Genomic DNA, 21477 nt, shown 5'->3' with positions numbered 1-21477 from the left:
GGCGGCGAGCTGGTTCCCTCTACATTCTGGCGGCTGGTCGTCTTGTTCTTGTCGACGACGGCGACGATAACAACATATTCTAACATCACTATATTCTATATTCGTATAATTTCTCTCCGTATTTCTTACCCACGACCGTAATGTCTCCAACAGCCCCCAACAGCCCACCTCGCGCGCCTCCAGCCAAGTACCACACCCCCTTGGGCACGCGCTGGCAGAAGGAGAAGGCGGCTGCCGGGAGCGGCGCGTTCGACTACCCCGAGGACGCCAAGTATGTCGGACCGTGGGTCATCGGCGAGTGCGTCGGGAAGGGCGCGAGCGGGCACGTGAAGATAGCGCGGCACCGGCGGACGGGGCAGCTAGCGGCTGTAAAGATTCTGCCACTGCAGCCGTTCGTGAATTCGCGCGCGTCGCTCGCGAGCAAGGCCAAGTCAGACAAGCAGCGGCTCGGCGTCGACCGCGAGATCACGATGATGAAGCTCATGAACCACCCGAACATCATGCGCATCTACGACGTGTACGAGGGCGAGATGGAGCTGTACCTCATCCTTGAGTATGTCGAGGGCGGCGAGCTCTTCGACTTTCTCGTCAACCGCGGCAAGCTCCCCCCGCTCGAGGCCCTCGCCTATTTCAAGCAGATTATCTATGGGTTGAACTATGCACACACATTTTCTATCATCCACCGTGATCTCAAGCCTGAGAACATCCTAATTCATTCACTCAATCCCCCGCTCATCAAGATTGCAGATTGGGGCATGGCTGCGTTCGCTCCACCTACTCTGCAGCTGGAGACCAGCTGCGGGAGCCCCCACTACGCCAGCCCAGAAATTGTCAATGGGCACAAGTACTGCGGGACGGCAACCGACATCTGGAGCTGCGGCGTGATCTTGTACGCCCTGCTCACCGGCCGCCTTCCATTCGACGACAAGAACGTCAGGACGCTCTTGGGCAAGGTCAAACTGGGCAAGTATGACATGCCGAGCTTCGTCGACCCGCTTGCCAAGGACCTCCTGTCGCGCATGCTCGTCGTTGACGTCTCGAGGAGAATATCTGTGAGTTTGCGGAAAATCTCTGCTTGCACTCACCTAACACCGTCCCCTAGATGGCTGAAATATTGGCGCACCCGTGGCTCGAGGGATTGACGCCGGGCATCACTTATGTTCCGGCGCCATCAGTCTCGGAGCTGGCGCAGCCGCTGCCTTCCGCACTCCATATCGACCGTGACCTATTCGAGTCTCTCTGTGTCATCTGGGGGCGCCACGCAGACATCGAGGGTATCCGAGCGGACCTGCTGAGCGTCCCTGGCCGAGGCACTCTCGCGAAAGCGTTCTATTTTCTTCTGCAGAAGCACCGCGAGAAGGCGATGGAGGAACACGGGATCCTTATGGACATTGACGAGATCTTCAACGCGGCCGGCAAGGTCGTCACGAAACAGTACGCCGCGCCGCGCTCGGCCAAGAAGCCGGCGCAGACGCACCCCGAGCCGCACTCCAACGTCGGCGCCGAGTCGCAGATCCCGTACCCACTCTCGACCCGCGTCGCCCCGGGCCCGCCGCGCAGCCAGTCCCCGAATGCGCGTGCTCTGGCCATCGTGACGGACGTGCCCCTCGAGCGGCCCGTCTCTCGCTCGATCCCCTCGCCCATTGGCCCGCGCCCACAGCGTCCCCGCCCGGCGTCCGCCATCGCCGCGGGCCGGAACTCGTACGTCGCCCCTGCAGGCACGTTCACGCCGAACCCGCAGGAAGCGCAGCGGTTCCTCGCGGCCCCCGACGCGCAGAACATGTTCGTGTACCCGCAGCATCGTGCGGTCCCGCCGCCGATGGTGCGCGGGCCCGCGATGTCCCCGCCTGGCTCCGCTGTGCCAGGGCCCGCGCACGGGCACCACCGTTCTTCACTTGGGGGAACGCTCACGGACGTGATCCACTCCCCAGTGCCCATGGCAGCGGCGGCGCTGCCGATGATAAGCGCACCGAAGGTGCCCGACGCGGCGCTTCAGCGCACGTTTGACGAGTATGCCACGATGGTGAATATGCAGGCGGCGTCGTGGAACGCGCGCGCGCAGGCACAGACACAGGAAGACGAGGGCCAACGTGGCGAGCATAGGCGGGCACCGTCTACGACTGTGCCGCGCTACAGCGTGGTCGGGAACGCGAACGGGAACAAGGAGAATTGGGACGCAGGCTCTGCGGCCGTGGGGAGACGGCTATCGGCTCATGCTGAAGGCGCGTACACCACCGGTGGGCTTGGATTCGGGCACTCTGTTCCTATGGCCAAGGAAATGGGGAACATGCTATTTATCAATGAACCAGGCGCTGTTGGGAAAGAGCACAAGAAAGAGGCGCGGAAGAGCCGACGTAAGTGCATTTTAGTTTGTCTGTCGGGAAGCGCAACAGTCGCTGACGTCCCCTTTTTCTTTCCCTCTCCATTCGCTGGTTGTTGTAGCGGCTACGATGGATTTGCAGGGCCCAACTGTGCTGCAGAAGAGGGCCACTTTCTCGGTTATTGGATCGCCGCGGCCCCCGTCACCCCCCAACGCCGCGGTGCTGGTCAATTCCCCGGTCGTGGGCGAGTTCAAGGGGTGGTTCTCGAACCTGTTCCACTGGAAGGTACAATCGTATCTGCTGTACTCGACGAACGACGTGGTCGCCACACGAAGCGAGACCACGCGTCTGCTCGCGCAGCTGGGCGTGATGACGGTGCTGGAGGAGTACGCGGGGTGGAGTGTGCTCAAGTGTCGGCTGGACGAGCCGGGGGACGGGGCACAGAAGCAGATGCGGTTCCGGGTCGAATTTTCTGGTGCGCCGGGCACGCAGGCGTACTCGCAGCCGGGGACGACCCCGCGGTTGTCGCAGATCCCTCCGTCGCCGCGCACGAGCACGTACGCGATGCCGCGCGTGTCGGCGGTGCGGCTGGAGGGCGGGCGGGCGGGCGGCTTCGAGACGACGATCGGGCTCGTGCTGGAGAAGGGGGCGGTGTCTACGTTCAAGATGATTTACCACCGGCTCCGCGGGGAGTGGCGGCTGGACACCCTGCATTCGCCCCGCACTGTGGCGGGTGGGGGCGGGGTCACGCCGAACCTGGAGCCGCAGCGGTTCGTGGCGTGATGGCGATCGCATGATCTGGGTCGTGTATCGGGGCGGGCGTTGCATTAGAGCGCTTTTGGGCAGTTGTGCGCACGGTCATCGCACGGTAGGTGTGTGTGGCTGGGTCTGCGCGTTGCGGGGTACGTACGTTGGCGTGTGTGTGACGTCGGACAAGCACAGTCTGGATTGTACCTATTGCGATGACTCCATCGATCCGTGTATTTTGATAGCACTAGTACCCAGTTAGTGGTACAACATTTCTAAGGCCGCGTTTGAGTGGCACAGGGACCGTGGAGAAGGGAAATAACGAGGCTCGGGCATCTCGGGCATGGTAGACAGGTGTCTGGTAGCACCAACAGATGGGCGTCTATGGGTCGCGCGGAAATATTAGTGCCCGCCAGAGTGGTAACTTTGCGCGAGGTTGTCCAGGGTCGAAGCAATTAAGGAATATTTTAATTACGTATTACAGGGATGGCAGCGATCCAGCGGCTGATAAGTGGAACACGACGCAATCTAACATCTTTACTATCACCATATCGGGCCATGCAATATAATAAACCTTGGTCTCCGTCGCAGGGCTGTCTGCGCGACCGCCCTTCCTCCTTCTCCTTCTCCTTCCCCCTGCCTCGACGACCTCGTCCTCCTGGCGTATGACCCTCTCCCGACCCCGCAATATCTCCCGGGTCTCCTTCAGCCCGACCCCGCGTTTTCATGAGCGACGGCGCCAGCTTCCTCGACCTCGCCCACACCCTTCACCAGGTTCACTTCAGCACGTGTGCGTACCCGCACCGCTCTTGCTGACATCGCCTGCTCACCTGTTTGATTTTTCTGCAGCCGCGTCGTTTGCCTGGCTGTTGTTCGACACGTTCCTTTCGTTTGGAGAGGAGGTACGCTCGCGCGCTTGTCGCGCTCCCACGCCTCCCCACAACTGATCGACGCTCTGCCACAGGTCGAACTGATATGGAAGTCGGTATCGTCAAATTCGCGTGCGCGTTCTGCCGTGCCGTCGCTCACGTTCGCTAGGTCTGCGAACACCCCGCCCAAGTTCCTCTATTTCTTCTCGCGGTACTTTGGGCTGCTCTTTCAAGCGCAAGTCCGAGTTATTTCCGTGCATGGTTTACATACCTCACTTCAGATCTCACAGGTCTCTGGCTGGCCAGATGCTTCCGCTCGAGTGCGTGTGCGCGTGTTTGACTCTGCCTGGACTCCGTGCTAATGCGATCCCCCTCGACCAGCTGTGTCCCGAATTTGATCTGGAGCGGCGTGTGAGTAGCCAGACGCGTAGATAGCCGCTTTGCATTGACGACAGACGAGACGCAGCGCGCTCCAAGTTCTCATCTTCAGCGTTGAGATCAGCCTTATGCTGCGCATATATGCATTCTATGGCAAAAGTAAAACTAGTAAGCCCGCGTGCACCACTTTGCCGCTATACTCCTTGTCCTGACGCGCCAGCGCCAGTCTCATACGTCCTTTCTATCGCGTTTATTGGTGCGTTCACCCTCGGTACACCTCATCTCTCGTGCTGACGTGACGGGGCGTGCTCAGGAGAACTGACGGTCATTATACTATTAATCCCCACCTTTTGTGAATCACTTGTAACGCGTGTTGCAGGCCATCATTGGGCTAGGCGTGTCCGCCTGGCCACGCTCGATTCCTTTCGTCACGCCCTTCCCGCCCGAGTGGCCCATCCGCGGGTGCTTCTACCCACCTCAACCGTCGTTCTACAAGGCCTCGTGGTGTGCTCCCTCTCTCCCTTCCCTCATTTTACTGTTCACCCGCTGATACCCGCCTAGGGTCCCTGTCATGGTGTTCGAATGTGCGTCCCACCTTTCCCCCTTTCCCGCGACCTCTTCCCGCCCCACTACATGTGCCTGACGCTTGCAGCTCATCTCCCGTGCACAGCGTTCCTGTTCGCACTGTCGCTCTACAAGTGTGCGGCGTACCGCCCGCTGAGGGAGGTCCCCATCCTCGCGCGCATCGTGCGCGATGGGACGATCTACTATGCTTTGTGAGTACCCTGCGCGTTGCGTTGTGTCGTCGGGCATGTTCTGTTTTGTTTTGTTTTGTCATATACTGTGCTGTTCTATTATGTTCTGCATTTTTAAAGCAATCTTCTACTGGCCTGTCCCGCTCCATTCTGCCCCGCACATCCCGTCCTGCCTTACCGTTTCCGTTTTTGTCTGTTTCGATGTTGTCGTTCTTTTGATCCCGTTTCCGTTTCCGTTCGACCGCTAACGGTCCCTGCAGCATTTTCGGTAAGTCGCGTGTCTATCTGACCTTACCTGGACTAATTCTGCTCCCAACTAACTGGTCTCCCGCTCCCCGATGGGATTCACCCACGCCGCAGTCACGATGTCTATCTCCGTCGTCGCGCCGTACGTCACGGACATCGTCCTCACTGACGTCGCCAACATGTACGTTACCCCCCTTCTCCCGCACCTTCTCTTCCCTTCCCTTCCTCGTCGGGCGCACCCACTGAAGCCGTGTTCCTGCAGCTGGATCTCGGCGATCTTTTCCTTCTCGGTCAGTAATCTCGCTCTGTAAATGTGGGACGTTAGGCTGAGTGTTGACTGCTTTACTGCCTCACCGTTCACTGTTGGCCTCCTGCCGACTTTGACCGCTTCCCGTTGCACCCTTAACCCTCCCGCCTCAACCCTGCTGCGAACCCGACCCACTGACCCGAAACCCAGGGTTCGCACCTCCTTCTCAGCGTGCGCAGCCTCGCCGCACAGCGCCGGTCGCTCGACGTGCTCACGCCCGTCATCTCAGAGGACCTGCCGATCGCCAGCGGGAGTGGGAGTGCGGGAAAGGACTCGCCGTCATCGTCGCCGTTGCCGTCGCCCGCGGACTATGTGCCCACAAATGTAGGGCAGGACTGCGTGGTGGTGAAAGACTACGCGGGTGCGCACGACGACGTTGAGGCGCGCGCGCTGGATACGTTCGAGCTCGTCCCCTGGCGCTCTGCGCGCGCGCACGAGTCTCCCTGCGTGTGTGGGAGCCATGAGGTCGTTGCCCGCGATGCAGGCTGGGGTGGGATGATGAGGCGCGGCACGGCGGGCGACGACGCACGGACGTCTGCTGCGTGATGGTTATACCTCGTAGTAATGCTATACATACCTTGCATTAGTGTGTACATTAGGAGTACATAGATTATCATAGACACTTGGATCGTTGCCGGGGAGCAGGTGGAATCGTCGGGAGCCTTGCTGGGCATTCACGTTTAAACACGAGCGTACTACTCGAATTCACAACAGGCGAGCAGAGCTGCAATTATACGGGTACGTATAGGTATGCTATACCCGGGTATATAACACCCGCCGCGGAGAGTCCGGTCGGGAAACCGCCACGGCGGCGAAGAACATGAAGGAAAGGAGAGTATCTGCAATGAAATCCTGAACGAATGGGTAATAAATTTACAGGTAGATCTAGGCAAGCGTCCGTGCGGGATACACCCCAACGAGTGTACGCACGCCGGTACCAGTGTTCCTCCTCCGAAGTAGCTACCCCACACCAGTCGAGTCAGCTACGGCCCAGAGACGGGGTGAAGACGGAGGGCGCACCGTGACAACAACGAACGGGCAAAACGCGCTCAGTCTGTTTCCTCTGGGGGCGGTGGCGGCTGCGCACGGCGGATATTCGTGTACGCGGGCGGAAGCTCGATGGTCTCCGGCTCCTCCGCGTGTTGCTCCCCGGGCGGCGGTGGCGGTCCCGCATCATCATGCTGGATGATGTTGACAGGGCGCAGGGTTGGCGGGTGTGGCGTCTTGCGCGTGTTGGTCGTCGCGCTCGCCGAGGGCGTCGCCGGGCGCAACAGGCCCGCCTCCGACATCGACATCGTCGTCTGTGACAACCGCATTGGGCGGCGGTCCATGCTCCCCCGCGCGCCCCCGCTCATGCTGGTGGCTTCGTCGCCGTCCTCAAACGCGCCTGCGCTCGAGATGATCGTCGGCTCTGGAAGCAGGAACGGCTCGGGCCGGTAGTATTGCGGCAGCTGCCCATCGTCTTGGTCTTGGTCGTGGTCGTGGTCCTGCAAGAGGTCGACTGACCGTTCTTTCTGTGTCTGCTGCGTCTGCTGGCGCCGATGGAAGAACCAGAGTGCTGCGAGGATGAGCACGACACCTGCTATGCCGCCGATCACGCCACCTGAATAAGGCAGGGTCAGGATCGTACCGCAAACAAGCTGATGAGTAACGTAACGCATACCAACTATGGCCCCGGTGTGGTTGTGAGAGCTGCGTCACCGTCAGACAACATTTAAGATGCATATAGCCATCGAATACTCACCCGCCAGAACCACCGCCGCCTGTGCTTGCCCCGTTGGTACTTGTCGGATAGCTTCCGCCTGCAGGCGAGCCGGGCGTTGACGAAGGCGATGTCGAGTTGAGGCAGGTATTACTATCTCCTTGTGACATAATATAGAACCCGCTGCCACCGGTGCCGGGACCACGATTGTCGCCGCCGAGAAGCAGGAGCGTCGTGCCCGTCCGCACGGAGGGCGTCCAGGAGAAGCCGAGCCCCTCGTTCGCCACGGTCGTCAGTGAACCTTCGGGGATGGCGAATGACTGCCCGCCGGGAATCACGCCATGGAATTGTGGGGTCCTGCATTGGATAGTAGCACGTCACGTCAACACATGCCTAAGGATTCTGTTGACGGACAAACCCCTGCACTGTTGAAGGGTCCCACCATATCCGCGTAGGCGTACATTGCACGAGTTGGTTCGAGGGGACGATGCTGAACACGAAATCGGGAGAGACATTTTGCGTGGCGTTGAAGCAGCTCGAGTCGCTGCTGGACTGTACAGTTGCCGCGACACTTGTTCCACCCGTGCCGAACCCTGAGCTATCACTGACCTATATATCAATCAGCTATCTACACATCGCGAACCTTGCCGAAGAGTGTATTAGGAGAACGAAGGTGTGCGGGCTCTCTCGACGAACGGTTGCAGTTGCATTGAAGGGTGATAAGACGGGTGCTATGGCGTCTGCAGGCCCCAGTTTACACCGAATGCCTCTGCTGCGGCCGACGCGAAACGCGTGATGTATGCGTTGCGCGCTATCCTGCGGCACGACAAGTCTAATTCAAACTACACTGATCTGCACGGATGATCCCGACCACATGGAAAGTCATACCACACACGCTTGCATTGCAGGAAGGGTACGGAAAGACACACGAACAGAGATACTCACCACCGCCACAAACTCGGAATTTGCAGGATACTTCAATTGGAACGATGTCGAGGAGCTATTGAACGGAACTTCGAAAATTGTCCTGACCTCAACATTATTGGGGAGAGGCGACGGTCCGAAAGGGATGATGAGCACGCTATAAGGGGGCTGTCCTGCACCACCTGAGATTTCTATCTGGAGGTCCTGGCACTGGGCCGGAACGCTGTTGAAGGTGAAAGAGTAGGCATACGCAGAGGGTAGCAATGCCAGGAAGATAAGCATGGGCGAGATGGATGTCACGGTCCGACGCAGGTGCTTCACCAGAATTCGCCGACGAGAGGGTAATCTGCGAGTGGCACTGCGCTACCGCAGGTTGTCGTGGCGATACGGGAAAAAAAACCGAAATTCCGAGAGAATGTGCGAAGATGGCCGCCTGTGCTCGAGACTAGTGGAATAGCCAGCGACGAAGGGTCTACAAGTCGAAGGAGGGAGGAAGAAGCAGCGTGTGGGTCCGGCGTTGTCAGAGGAACTCAAAAGTTCATGCGCACGCCGGTGAAGACAGACCCTCGCGTCAACCACCTTTCCGGCCATCTGCCGAGTCTGACTATACTTCCCATGCTCGCAGATATTGTTCGGTCTCATCTTCAGGATTGCACATTCTCCACGTAAAGTAGCAGTAGGATAGCGTATCATACTAAACAAAGAGTATAATTCCGTTCGTGCGCGAGTTACTAGGCACTGTATGCATTCACACGCCCAGTCTCCTACGACCATACAGGTGTCAGCATGGAGCATCGAACATTCGATGCAGACAGATGTCCGCTGAAAGTGTCCATGAGAGATCTGACAACTGAGTAATCTACTAATCAATGTGGAACAAGGTCAAAGAGAACACCTACCTCATGGTGGATTTTAACGATACCCGGCAGCATGAGACTCATCGCACATGTGCAATAGAAGTAGACGTGCGAGTGAAAATTCACACCCATAACCTCGGGATGTCATGTTTTCGTTGAGGACGTGCAAATACTCTGCTGCATGCATCAGCGCGATAGGCACCAGTGTCGAGCGTCCTGAGTCCTGTGTTGCAGAATGAGATCAAATCATCACCATGAATAGGATAGAAGGACATACCGGATCGTCATCATTGAGGAAGTGTTGCTTGGAATTGTATGGGTGGCTCAGATCTGCATGTTAATCATTGTACGATCACTGTGAGCCTGCCAGTGGTCTGCAGTAGACATCAAAACACCTTGCTGGGAAACCAGCAAGGATATTTGACAACTACTGTACCTCACTGACAGTAAGGCTAATCAGTACTCATTGCTTAGCATGGCAGCTCGTGGGTGAGCAGCAAGTTGTCCAGTGCAATTCACTTGCCTAGTTTGGCTATCGCTGATCAGCTGTTATCAAAGAAGACTTTGCTAAAATAGACTAGTGCATAGGAAACGGCCAGACTTGCCCAAAAATGGGAATTCTCCTGTATCCAGTAAGATTCTGTGAGTCGGCACAACAGGAGGATTTAGCGAAAATGACATCTCTTCCCCCATCTTCCTACCCAACGGCTTTTCGAACAACCCTTGCAATGGACCCCGGTCCCAGCGAAAGACCGCCAGCACTTCCTGAATCAGAGGCGCTGCATGGAAAGCCGCGTCGTCGCTTAGCGCCAGATGGCTACGCGCTACTTACCGGTGCGTGCGCGTCCCTCGACCACAATGACACGGCGTAGATCTCACACGGACCACTCTCTCAGATCAATACAAGCTCACACCGAATTTGACTGAACAACATCTGCGGGAGCTCTTGCAGAGACTCCACGAGATCCATGGATGTGACTGGTACACTTTCGAGGACCTCAAGCGTTACTGGAGGGGGCTGCGACAGAAGATGGTGCCAAAAGAGGTGCCGGCAAGCACTCATGACATTCGTATGTCTGCATTCATTATTATTTTGCAGTTGCAGTGGTAATGTGTGTGTATGTCGGACAGTGCATCCTTCTCTAACGCCAGAGTCTATACTCAAGCTGCAAGTACTCCTCTCAGAGAACCCTTCACCGCGCAATGTAGAGGTTGGGATATGGGCACGGCGACTGGGTGCAACTCACATCGATGTACAGACATGGATTGATCTGTGGAAGTCACACCTACCAGAGTCAAGCAATAAGAAACATTTGCCAACTCCTGACCCTTCCACCTCACCTGAACCGACTCATGCCACACTTCCTCCATTCTATGCTACAGGAATGTCTAATGCAGTGTCACAGGATTCTCATGAAATGCCAAAGATGTGTATGTCCCCTTATGTCTAAAAATTAGCATTCACTGAAGCTTATTGCAACTATATAGCCCCTCATCAGGAGAAGCAATTTCCATCCCTTGCTGAGGTCCAGGAGCTTGGCTTAGCCTTGAAGCATGTACTTTCTGAAGAGAATCCTTCCCCAGTAGCAAGAACTCCACAGGAGTTTTGCATGTGGATGGATTCTCATAATCACAGGTTGCAGAATTTTCTAAATAACATAAAGAATGGAGAGTATGCTCAGTTGGGATGGGATCCCTCCTTTGCTGGTGATGTCCTATCATCAGCAGATGGTAAATCTTTGAAGGAAGAGTAATCCCCGGTATGTTCACATGCTTTCAGTGTCTTCCAATCACTTGCTCATCTACTCTTCAGCCTGTCATTCAATCCAGCCCTACATGTTCAAGTTCTTCTTAAAGTGCATCTGATTGTTCTCCCAATGCTGTTCTGCTCTGTACTCCATCACTACATCGTGTCAACCATGTGATATATCACTTTCGTATCGTATGATATTCTATGTCTAGTAGATGTGTTAATTCCTGAAGTTCTCGTGATGTAACATTCAAGATCATTACAATTTTCCAAACTCTGCTTGACCCTTCTTGTCTACCCTGCGCAACAATCGATACAAAAGATCAACCCATTCACTTTCACCATGTTCCCCCACTCCCCTGACCCATTCTTCCGCCTCTCCGAGCCGCTCCAGCTCCTTCCATTCACTGCGCAACACGTCCTTCCTGCCATAGAGTTCCCTGGTCCATGTGGGCACCTTCCACTCTGGCCCGGCATACTCGCCACCGATCCACGCATGCAGCTCGTCGCGGTACTCGAACTGCTCCTGGTCCTGGAAGCGGTGCCACGCCTCTGCGATCGCAGCCTCGCTGTCGCCGACGCGCGCACGAAGCGTCTCGTAACGGGCAACGATCGCGACGGCCTCCTGCAGCGGGTCGAGGCTCTCCGGCTGTGCAAATGCTTTGATCACGGCGCGTGCCTGCACCTCCATCAGCGGGAACGGCACGACACGGATCGGGAGCCCGAGGAAGACGAGGCGCGAGGGCGGGATAGTCGAGACGAGCGGGAAGACGTGTCGTGCGAGCGGGAAGAGGTTGTACGAGGAGTTGTACAACGTCGGAGGGAGAGGAGGTATCGCTGGCGGCACGGCGCCCTCGAGCAGCGGTGGGGAGAGGAAGGGGAATGAGAACTCATAGCCTGTCGCGAGGATGCAATGGTCGACCTCCTCGTCGACCGTCCCGTCTTCGAACACCACGCGCCCTTGGCTGGGGTCGCCGAACTCGGCGATGCGCCCACGGCGTTTAAACGCTCCGCCGTCTAGGTCTTCGGGCTCCCCGCCAGTAACGGAATGCAACACGGTCTGCGCAGCGGTGCGCATCTCCGCGGAGATATCTATCCCACTGTAGCCCCCACCGACGACGAGCACCGTATTGCCGATATCGTGCGGGCGGCGGTACCATGCAGAGTGCGAGGCTTTCCCTTGCGCGAGCCATGCTGCGAGTCCGGGCGTGTCGGGGAAACGCGGAACATGGTAGTGCCCGTTCGCAACGATGAGCAGGTCGAAGGTGAGGACCTCGTCCCCAGTGATGCGCACAGTCCACTTCGAGTGCTGCCCGTCCCAGTCGGCGGAGAGCACGGCGGTGTTGAAGCGGATGTGCTGTCCGAGCTTGTAATGCGCAGCATAGGCTTGGAGGTACGTCTCCACCGTACTTGCAGGCGGGTAGAGCGGGGTGGAAGGGGGGAAAGGGAAGGAGTGGAATGCCATGACCGGGTGCGGGAGGTTCGTCGTGAGCGAGTCATACAGCGGCGTGAGTGGAAAATCTCCTGTGGGAGAGGCAGGGAACCTGCGTATATGCAGAATCGTAAGTCGGAGGAACTCTACTCCACGACTCTACTCCACGATGTCCGAATGAGAGGGTACTCGCCATACTCCGCCCACTTTCTCGCGCATCTCAAATGCTGTGGGTCTCCATCGTCCGGACTTGTACTGCGGGGTTTCCGAGATGATCTTGAGGGCCGCAAGCCCACCAGCTCCTGCACCAATGACACAAATGTCCTTCACACCATCCAAGTCTATCAGGGAGTCCACTGCGGCGTCTGTAAACCACGAAGATCAGAGATATGGGTACGGCGTCACTCGGAGATACTGTACTATGTACTCGGCAGAAGATCCATCAGTGCTGGTTGATGGGATTGCGTTCAGACTTGCAGTTCAGTCGGATTGGATTCTGTGGCACAAGAACGCCGGGTGTGGCTTGCGAAGGTTGCGGAGAAAGTACCCTCTGCATATCGGAGGCTGTTAAGTAGTAGACTCGGATTGGGCGCATAGGCCTGGATGTTCCGAGTCGGTGATCCTGCCGCGATCCTGTCGTTCGGTAGCAATCGCTATCAGGTCTGGCTCGACAATGACTGCGTACGGGACTCCGAGGCTGAGAGTGACGATGGGAGTCGCCATCAGCCAAAATTCTTGCGAATCGGAGAATGATCTTATCAGTCATTTCCACGTGCAAAACCCCGGTGGAGAGCGATTCAGAAAACATCAATTCCATGTTTGTTTGAAACAATGTTTGGATGTTCGGATCATGCACTTACACTATTGACTTTCTTCCATGATGAGCAATGACATAGGTAGGATATAAATGATGTATCTCTGCAGGGACACCAAGAACAACTGAGCAGAGAGATTCGGGCAGTCGCTCATACTGTGAACACTTGGGGATGTGAGAGTCAACCATTTGCTGAGTGCTAGTGAAGGTGAAAAACACCAATCACCCATAATCGGATTGAAGTTCAGGACCTTTGGGTATGAGTCACCATGCTGAAATCACCCGTTTATATAACATCTGGCAACCAAGCCCCATTCGTATGATCTGAACACATAAAAGTACCAAAACACACAGGACGCATAGCCCCTTTTTTCCACTGGAAATAACGGGGAAAAACTTGTGGAAATCAAAAAAGTGTTTCCACGGGAAATGCGGTGGGAAATGTCGGGGAAAAGAACAAAACATTTACCGCTTTGTTCCCGTGGAAAAATGATGAGGTAAAAAGGGGCGTGGAAATACTTAGTGCATTTTTCTCGTTTTTGTCGTGGGAAAAAAGGGGGAAAATCTTTGTGTATTTCTCCCTTTTGTTTCTGGGAAATAAGCGAAGAAAAGTTTTAAAATCTTCCAATGAAAATAACTCCCAGGGAAAAACATGTAGGAAATTATTTAAGGATTTCCCTGGAAAAAACAGTTGTCCTGTCATGTCCTGTCATGTCCTGTCATGTCCGGTTGTCATGTCACGTCCTGTCCTTCTGTCCCGTCACGTCCTGTCCTTCTGTCCCATCACGTCCTGTCCTTCTGTCCCGTCACGTCCTGTCCCTTTGTCCTGCCCGCGTCATGTCTGCCATGTCCCGTCACGTCCTGTCCTCCTATCGTCTGTCTTGTCATGTCATGTGTACCCTACCCATAAAATATATTGCCTAAATAGAATCTATTTAGAATCTGCAATAACCTTCTAACCCTGGCATAATGAATTTTCTTTTTTCAAAATACATTATACCTATATTTCACACAATAGCTATTTTGCAAAATGCCTCTGCTGTGGATGGAGGGAAGACCGTGTCGCCCGTAATGGCTAATAACAACCGTGTCGTTCTAGTTCTAGCCTGAAACTACTCGCATTCATGGGAAATCGAGACTGTGGATAAATGATTGGGCGGCGTCGAGTGAGAGTGGATCTGCACCCCGGGATGCAGCGCAAGCATCGCTCGTGATCATTCAATAGCAAATGCCATCGAAATATCACAGCACGCCCTGGGATACTCAAGGTAGAGTGCCTGCCCGGGCTAGCCCAGCTCGGCACGCCGCCGCTTACCGCACGCGCTCACCTCGCACCCAAGGAAGGGCACAAGCCTCGAGTCTGTGATCAACAGCCTAAAACTCTTCCAAGGAGCAGCTCTTCTCATGTGATAAGACATGGAAGTTCACGCTGGCCACCAACACGAAGGGTATGAGCGCGCGGAGGATGAGAGCTTAAGTAGGAAATTGAAGTTTGGCACCTTTGATAAGTCCAGGGATGCCGTCATCGATCGATTCAGGGACAGGACGGAGAGGACATGGACATACAGCGATGTAAAGTTCAAAGTGGCAATGCCGCCTCTGAGGAACTTGTCCGTCCCACAGGTAAACACCCAGTGAGATGTTACGCAGGGTGGGGAATGCGACTTGCACCAGCCTTGCCACAAGGTGCTCCATGTCGACAAAGTCCCCCGACGGTGCCGCGTTCGGGAATGTATTCGGGCTGCAGGGTCCCTAGTCATGACAGTACAGTGGGAAGAGGATTTTCCTCATTTCCGGCAGACTCAGCACGAGCTCTCAGACTACGATCTCGCGCACTGGGAAGTAGAAGCCTAGGTCTGAGCACAGCAGGCTCTGCGAGCAATCCCAGCGGAGTACGCATGAGTGTGGCACACGCGACTGCGGAACACCTATGAAAGTGAGTGAGATGCACACGTCTCAAAGGTCGAGCGCGACTCGAACAATTGTAAAGCGGGTAGGATGTTGAGGGAGGCACACTTACATGCGATCTCGTCAAACTACGGGCCCTTCGGAAGGAGATGAGACCTCTTGCAGTTTTCCGAGGGTTCCTGTATCCCTGAACGAGCTGTACCGCGACGAGAGAATACAGGCTCGATTGAGAACGAGCGCGGATATGAAAGACGTTCGGAATGGAATAGGGAAAGGGGACAGCGACGTGGACGTGGCGGACGTGGACATGGTCATGGTCATGGTCATTGTCATGAACGGGTACATGAACGATGACAAAACCTGGCAGGCGGTAGGGACATGGACATGGCTGGGTACCATGATGGCGGGAGGTCATTGATCGTTAGCGCAACAGTTTGCAGCAGGAGAAAAGGAACTTACGAGATAAAAGTCAAACTCAGGCTTGGGAGTTCGACGAAGCGGAAGCCGGCGTTTATTTTCAGCGTCTGCGCCCTAGAGGATCAGTATCCCGCCAGGTATGTCGCCTTCACAGCAGAAAAGACAGACAAGGAGAATATTCACTATATCACGCTGACGCTACGACTGCGCAAGCCACCTCGCGGCCAGAACAGAAGGTAAGGCGACAAATAGCACACCCAACCCGACGATTGCTTTACCTGCGCCGATGCGTCAACTCGAGGATGACACGTCTAAGCACACGCCTGGCACCGCCGCGGTCTCACGGGAAATAGTTAGGCACCACTTTACGTGCGCTGACATATGGCCCAGGTGGTCCACACACCTCAGCACACGCTTGGCGGTCGTGCTGTCGTCCTAGGTCGCAGGCTGACATTATGCGCGCGTCGAACGACGAAGAGAGAAATGCGAAGACCATCTCACTTTCGCGACAATAAACCTCCACCCTATTTAGAAATTAACCTCTGCCTTGAAGGCGCTGCATCCGCCTGACCGGGAATGTCCTTGGATCTCTAGGATAATCGAACAAGCTGATGTCAATATGTTGCGCACTGTGCGATGAACGTCCGCGAGTGTTAATCCTGCGTAGTCCCGCGTTCCCGGAGCTATGTCCACCACAGGGAGGAAATCGCGATCTTACGACTCACTTTCAGGAGGGCTGTCTAGCACAGAGGGATATGTCGAATTCCAAATGCTCGTCGTTGCCAAATATGCACAACAGTCCAGCTCCTGCCAGAGAGGAGACGGCTGCGATACGGGGCTCACAGACATGCCGAGATCTACCCACGCGCGAAGACCAGTAGTACGTCTTCCCCCCGTCGTCTCCGGCAGACGCTTTGACCCCCGACGCAACTCCAGCGTCGACCCCGCCCTCGACGTCTCCCGCCAAGCAGCAGTGTCGTGGGGGCAATACGACGGCGGGAGGCGAAATTGACGCGGGAGAGTACCGTGGCGGCGGGAGGTCATTGATCATCGGTGTAACAGTTTGCAGGAGGAAAAAAGGAACTCGCGAGAGAAAAATCAAACTTGGAAACTCGATGATGCGGAAAGCGGCATTCATTTTCAGTTTCTGCGCCCTAGAGAACCAGTATCCGGCTAGGCTTGTCGCCCTCACGGCTGAAAAGACAGACAACGAAAACAGCCCACCCAACCGACGATTGCTTTACCTGCACCGACGTGTCAACTCGAGGATGACATGTCTAAGCACACGCCTGGCAACGCCGCAGTCTCAGGGACCATAGCTACGCAGCTACGCACTGCTTTACCTGCGCCGACGTATGGCCCAGGTGGTCCACACGCCTCAGCACACGCCTGGCAGTCGTGCTGTCGTCGTAGGTCACAGGAGGTCGGACACTTTCGGACACGGTTGGACAAGGTCGGACACGGCCCGACACTGCAGTGGGCACGTGCAGATCATGGCGGTCACGCGATCGTGTAGCTTGAAGCTTTGAAGCTTTGAAGACTTGAGCACGGCCCACCATGGGAGGCGGCTTCGCGCGCTTACTGTAAGTCGTCGAGTCCCCTTGCCTCCCTGGTTTTGGTGCGAGCTAATTCGTATCGCCACTAATCATCGCAGAAGTGCACAACCGCCGCACCTAGTGCCAATCCTCCGTTCCGATGCCGCGTCCAGGGCGCAACACTCGCAAGCACATCGCTCTCTCAAGGTAACGAGTTTATCTCCACGATGATGTCTGCATCCATATTCTTTTGGCGTGTTCCTAATCCCTCGTTCGCTAAGCTGGATACTGACCGACTGCCCATTTCCATGTTTTCCTGTAGACAGATAGCCCCCCCTGCTTCTAGTCACTCTGGACACGCGGGTGCTCGGCAGGATTTCTCACCTCCGTAAGTTGTTCAGATAGGCCTCCTTTGGAGAGGGTGTTCGGTTCTTCGAAGGCACCGCACGGTGTTTCGGACGCGCTGCGGTCGTGGACAGGACGTCCTGTCAGCTCTAGAAGGACCTCCTCCTTTGGTTCGACACATCTTCACTGATGGTGACGATGCCGCAAAGAAGTTTCGCAAGAACATCCGTCAATATAATATCGCCTTGCATGCATGTCTTTCCGAGCGGAGATTGGCAGATCAGTCAATCAGGGAGGGGTGTGTATAGCCCGTTGTCAAAATCCACAGGGCGCCGTACTACTGGCAGTGTATTGGTTCAGGATAGATCAACCAGACCGCCACGCAAACCCGCTACATTGCATACCGGATCCATTCCCCGGGGATGAATCCAGTTGTACCGGTTGGCGTTCGTCCCATTCATCTTATGCTTCTTGACTTCAGACACTCTCACCTACATTGCACGGACTTGCTCATAATGTAATATTCACCCTCTATGCCTACCGCTTCGTCAGAATGCATGTAATGGTTTTGTATGGAAATTATCAGTTGAGCTAAGGCATTGGCCATAGCACAGCACGGGTACACTCTACCAGACGCCCCTAAACACCCGAGCAAGCATCCCGAATGCAACGCGTAAACTCCTCGTCGGAGACTTTCTTTGGCCGCCGAATTTTCGCGACGGCCGATTCATCCATGCGAAACACATTGCGGTGCACTCTTGTCCTGGTGAACGACAAGTTTCAGTGTGTGCGATAAGTGAGAGAGAAAGTATGGTCACAAATGGTCAAGGAGGCCGGCTCTATGGTAATAACCAGCACAATGAGGAATCGGACAGGTAAAGTCAAATCCAGGCTTTTGGGGACGTTGCGAGCGGGCTTTTGCATGCTTCTTCTCCTTTCGTCTCTTCTTCTTCTCCTCGAGATGAGACAAGGTATCCCTACCCTGCGTGAGGTGTGATGCAGTTGGCGAACAAATCTCATGAATCTGTCGAGTACCCGGCGATGTAATGGCAAGGGTGTCGAAACTGAGGGCGTTCTCTTGCTCCTCCGCAAGAATGTCTTCGCTAGTAGCCGGGGGTTCCGAGTGAGTATCACCTCCGACAATGAAAACGTCCGGGACTGCAACTAGTTCAGACATATGAGAAAGTGACTTCCAGGTATACCAGAGTGTTGTGAAGAACTGGAGAACATCATCCCCAAAACCACTCTGCAGGCGCTGGTAGCGGAGTTGGGATACTACTTCCTGAGTTTCCCTGACGTTATTTATCGAGAGGAAATCGCATGCAATTTTGATGGCATCCACCTCGTTGCTGACCTACAGTCACGAAAATGAGATGTAAGAGATGAACATATTCTGCCCGACGAATAAACAAACCTGATGAGGGCAACCTGCAGGTATGAAGACGGCTTGCCCCGGATGTTGGTGTATCACATACGGTCGGACCCCATACGTTGCAAGAAGATCGAGCAATCCCGGCGTGAGATACATGCTTTGAGAGTGTATTGGATCTCCCAATGCAGTAAATCCATGCTCACGAAGGAAGTTACGAAGGACTGCCACTGAACTAGCTGGGAAGATATGCCAAAGTGCAGAACCTGCTTTTTCATCGTGATTACTTGCCGCCCACAGCATGATATTGACCGCATCGGTCACATCCATGTGCAACTTCGTGGAGCCATGATGCTCATTGTCTTGAGGGGACGCGAAAGCGTTGTACATTTTGGGCCCTGCAGGGAGATTAGATTCAGTGAGCGAGAATAATTTTTGGAGTAATACCTAGGTCAGGAGCAAGTCCATTCAGAGGGAAGTGAGCAGCCAAGTTGAGGACACCGTCTAAACGTGCCAGATCAGGGCATGGCACAGCATCTATGAAAGCTTTGAACAGCTCAGGGAATTCAGTACTGAATGCTTTTTGGGGAGGCCAGTCCTACAAGCGGTCAGGCATCGTAATCAACTCGGGACACTCAATCGCGTACATACCTTAAGCTTCAGGATGGAGGACCTTCTATCAGAAATCCCAAAATTCATAAAGAAGTCTTTGACTGTAGTATTCCGCGTTGTTTCCGTCTCGCAATCCTGAACCACAACTGGTCTAGATCCATAGCTCTCTATAAAATAGGCAGGACCCCAGTTGCCCTGAAAAACAGAATCGATGTGTGTGACCACAACGGGTACACCGTGGCTCCATGGTTCCTGGAACATCGACAACTGTAGGCCCACGACGGAAAAAATAGGGACATGATCAAATTGAATCTTCTCAAGCCCACTATGCAGGATAGTAAGGACCGAGCGAAGTGACTCAGTGACACACTTACGCTGGTTTCGGATATTGCTTCAAGACCTCCTCCATTTCTTGAATAGCACAATCAAGCTCACTGGATTGAAATCGACTCATAGGAACCATATTTGAGCTCGACGTTGATTTCAGTGCCTGGCACTGACACGTTCCCAAGAAGGTCTGCACAGGGGTGGTCAGCAAGTATAACATGCACGATGTGCACATACCTCGTCAACACGCAATTTACACAGCGCACATATTTCTCGTCCACAATCAACACAGAACCACGATTGACAGAACAGCTCAGTTGAGCATTCATCTGGTCGCCCATATCACTACTGCATTCCTCAGGAAGGAAGGAGTGCAACGTGAAACTTACCACATGTAACCCGAACGCTCAGCTCCCTTTGACGGTGAATTTTCCGTTCTTGTTGAATATGGGACCGCTCAGCCAGGAGAAGTGGAAGTAATACCTCCGCGCATGCTCGCTTACAATGCACGTAGGAACATACCCTGTGAGCTGGAGTAATTAAGACGTACCTGTTTCAAAACAAGAACATCGGAAGACAATGCCCTGTTGAAGACTTGAGGAAACACAGAATGGGCTTCTGCAGGATAACGGAAGGTAGGACGATAATTGGTGTCTACAACAGTTCGGCATTCTGCGATCACTTCAGCAAGTTTGTGGCATCTAGAAGGATACGACAACTTACTAACAAAATGACAGCCAGTCCTTAATCCCTGCTGACATCTCCAGCATTTGGGTAAGTCCTTGAAAGGTTTAGGAAGTGCACGCAAGTAGCAGGCAACATTCTGCATGATGAGATTACCTCCATCGGTGGGCTCAGGATCTGCGAACCGTTCCACAGAGTGCTTGAAGTACTCACCTTCACCAGCCATATAGCGTCGTAGGTCGGTAGAAAGGTTCCCAAAGTATTGCCCACTGTATCTGTGTAACGGATGGGCTGTCACCTATCACGTCGGGTACAGATTACCCTCCGTATCTACCCTCTCTTGTCTCGTAATTAACTCCTTGCGTCCTCAACTTCCTATATAGAGCATATCACTGTTAGTAGACTGGTTGCCGAACGGCGGGTGGAGGCTCTGCCTGTGAGAGGCGTCGAGCGACAAGTGGCGGTGGTGGTGGAGTATTCGGGATGCGATCTGTTCTCGCTCACCTCTTTGTTCTGTGGCTCCCTTGCGCACTGCCTATCGACTCTTGGGCCGCAGGACCGTCGACAGATCGCTCGGACTTCACCACCAGTTACAGTAGCCTCGTGCACGTGCCAGAACATATTTATGTTAGTGTTTGAATCAAATCGAGATAACAAAGAAACTGGATGCCTTGTACATCAGCAAAAGTCAACTTTTGCTTACCGGTGTTATACCCTTGATTAAGGAAAAATAAGGAGATCCTTTTTCTTATTCCTCCATTAGTCACCCTTATCGGCGTTAATTGCCCAATTAAGAACGGAGACCTCCTTAATTAAGGAGATAAGGGAGCTAAATGGAGGTAACCAAAAGTTGACTTTTGCTGATGTAGCCGTTTAGAGACGTTCTAAAGCTAAATTTCGTCTCTAAATCACTCCGGCACGTCGGCCAATTGATCTCCGATGAGCATGTGAACAAAGTGAGACCTTTCTAAACCTTATATCTGGAAGGGGGGGTCGACTCACGTCGTTACGGTCTCGCAAATCTTGCTGTTCCGACACAGTGGGGCATTTCATAGTCCGCTTTATGATTTAGAAAACCTACGGGAAGGCACCCACTGCTGCGGACATGGCGCGCCTCAAAACCAAGTATAGACCGTGCTTGGCGTACACGTGACACCAGAGAGACTCCAGTTTAGTGC

The 21477-nt window shown here is 54.6% G+C and overlaps 8 protein-coding genes across 8 annotated transcripts; 4 read left to right on the top strand and 4 right to left on the bottom strand.

Annotated features, from left to right (window-relative positions):
- Window positions 1-140: 140 nt before the first annotated feature.
- On the top strand, window positions 141-3104 carry SCP_2000140 (Serine/threonine-protein kinase HSL1; the record flags this gene model as incomplete). Its single annotated transcript, XM_027765383.1, has 3 exons — window positions 141-1052; window positions 1103-2354; window positions 2443-3104. The coding sequence occupies 3 exons, from the start codon at window positions 141-143 to the stop codon at window positions 3102-3104; spliced, it is 2826 nt and encodes a 941-aa protein (XP_027621184.1).
- Window positions 3105-3794: 690 nt separating this feature from the next.
- On the top strand, window positions 3795-6169 carry SCP_2000130 (hypothetical protein; the record flags this gene model as incomplete). Its single annotated transcript, XM_027765382.1, has 16 exons — window positions 3795-3858; window positions 3918-3970; window positions 4033-4049; window positions 4107-4176; window positions 4244-4257; window positions 4319-4348; window positions 4404-4483; window positions 4542-4571; window positions 4629-4639; window positions 4695-4819; window positions 4877-4899; window positions 4986-5091; window positions 5331-5338; window positions 5431-5497; window positions 5579-5606; window positions 5774-6169. 16 exons carry the CDS (start codon window positions 3795-3797, stop codon window positions 6167-6169), a joined length of 1122 nt encoding a protein of 373 aa, XP_027621183.1.
- A 503-nt stretch (window positions 6170-6672) lies between these two features.
- SCP_2000120 (hypothetical protein) lies at window positions 6673-8531 on the bottom strand (the record flags this gene model as incomplete). Its single annotated transcript, XM_027765381.1, has 5 exons — window positions 6673-7226; window positions 7287-7315; window positions 7368-7682; window positions 7744-7934; window positions 8271-8531. 5 exons carry the CDS (start codon window positions 8529-8531, stop codon window positions 6673-6675), a joined length of 1350 nt encoding a protein of 449 aa, XP_027621182.1.
- Window positions 8532-9780: 1249 nt separating this feature from the next.
- Window positions 9781-10860, top strand: SCP_2000110 (hypothetical protein; the record flags this gene model as incomplete). Its single annotated transcript, XM_027765380.1, has 4 exons — window positions 9781-9940; window positions 10003-10176; window positions 10238-10537; window positions 10595-10860. The coding sequence occupies 4 exons, from the start codon at window positions 9781-9783 to the stop codon at window positions 10858-10860; spliced, it is 900 nt and encodes a 299-aa protein (XP_027621181.1).
- A 255-nt stretch (window positions 10861-11115) lies between these two features.
- On the bottom strand, window positions 11116-12731 carry SCP_2000100 (Thiol-specific monooxygenase; the record flags this gene model as incomplete). Its single annotated transcript, XM_027765379.1, has 3 exons — window positions 11116-12400; window positions 12452-12653; window positions 12716-12731. The coding sequence occupies 3 exons, from the start codon at window positions 12729-12731 to the stop codon at window positions 11116-11118; spliced, it is 1503 nt and encodes a 500-aa protein (XP_027621180.1).
- Window positions 12732-15254: 2523 nt separating this feature from the next.
- SCP_2000090 (hypothetical protein) lies at window positions 15255-15428 on the top strand (the record flags this gene model as incomplete). The annotated part of the gene is made up of 1 exon (XM_027765378.1): window positions 15255-15428. The coding sequence occupies one exon, from the start codon at window positions 15255-15257 to the stop codon at window positions 15426-15428; it is 174 nt and encodes a 57-aa protein (XP_027621179.1).
- A 726-nt stretch (window positions 15429-16154) lies between these two features.
- Window positions 16155-16478, bottom strand: SCP_2000080 (hypothetical protein; the record flags this gene model as incomplete). The annotated part of the gene is made up of 1 exon (XM_027765377.1): window positions 16155-16478. One exon carries the CDS (start codon window positions 16476-16478, stop codon window positions 16155-16157), a length of 324 nt encoding a protein of 107 aa, XP_027621178.1.
- A 1643-nt stretch (window positions 16479-18121) lies between these two features.
- On the bottom strand, window positions 18122-19697 carry SCP_2000070 (hypothetical protein; the record flags this gene model as incomplete). Its single annotated transcript, XM_027765376.1, has 5 exons — window positions 18122-18661; window positions 18722-19074; window positions 19124-19274; window positions 19328-19613; window positions 19663-19697. 5 exons carry the CDS (start codon window positions 19695-19697, stop codon window positions 18122-18124), a joined length of 1365 nt encoding a protein of 454 aa, XP_027621177.1.
- Between the last annotated feature and the right edge of the window lie 1780 nt (window positions 19698-21477).

Source organism: Sparassis crispa, assembly GCF_003851025.1.
Source record: "Sparassis crispa DNA, contig_000019F, whole genome shotgun sequence".
NCBI lineage: Eukaryota > Fungi > Basidiomycota > Agaricomycetes > Polyporales > Sparassidaceae > Sparassis > Sparassis crispa.
This window is presented reverse-complemented; position numbering and strand designations above follow the sequence as displayed.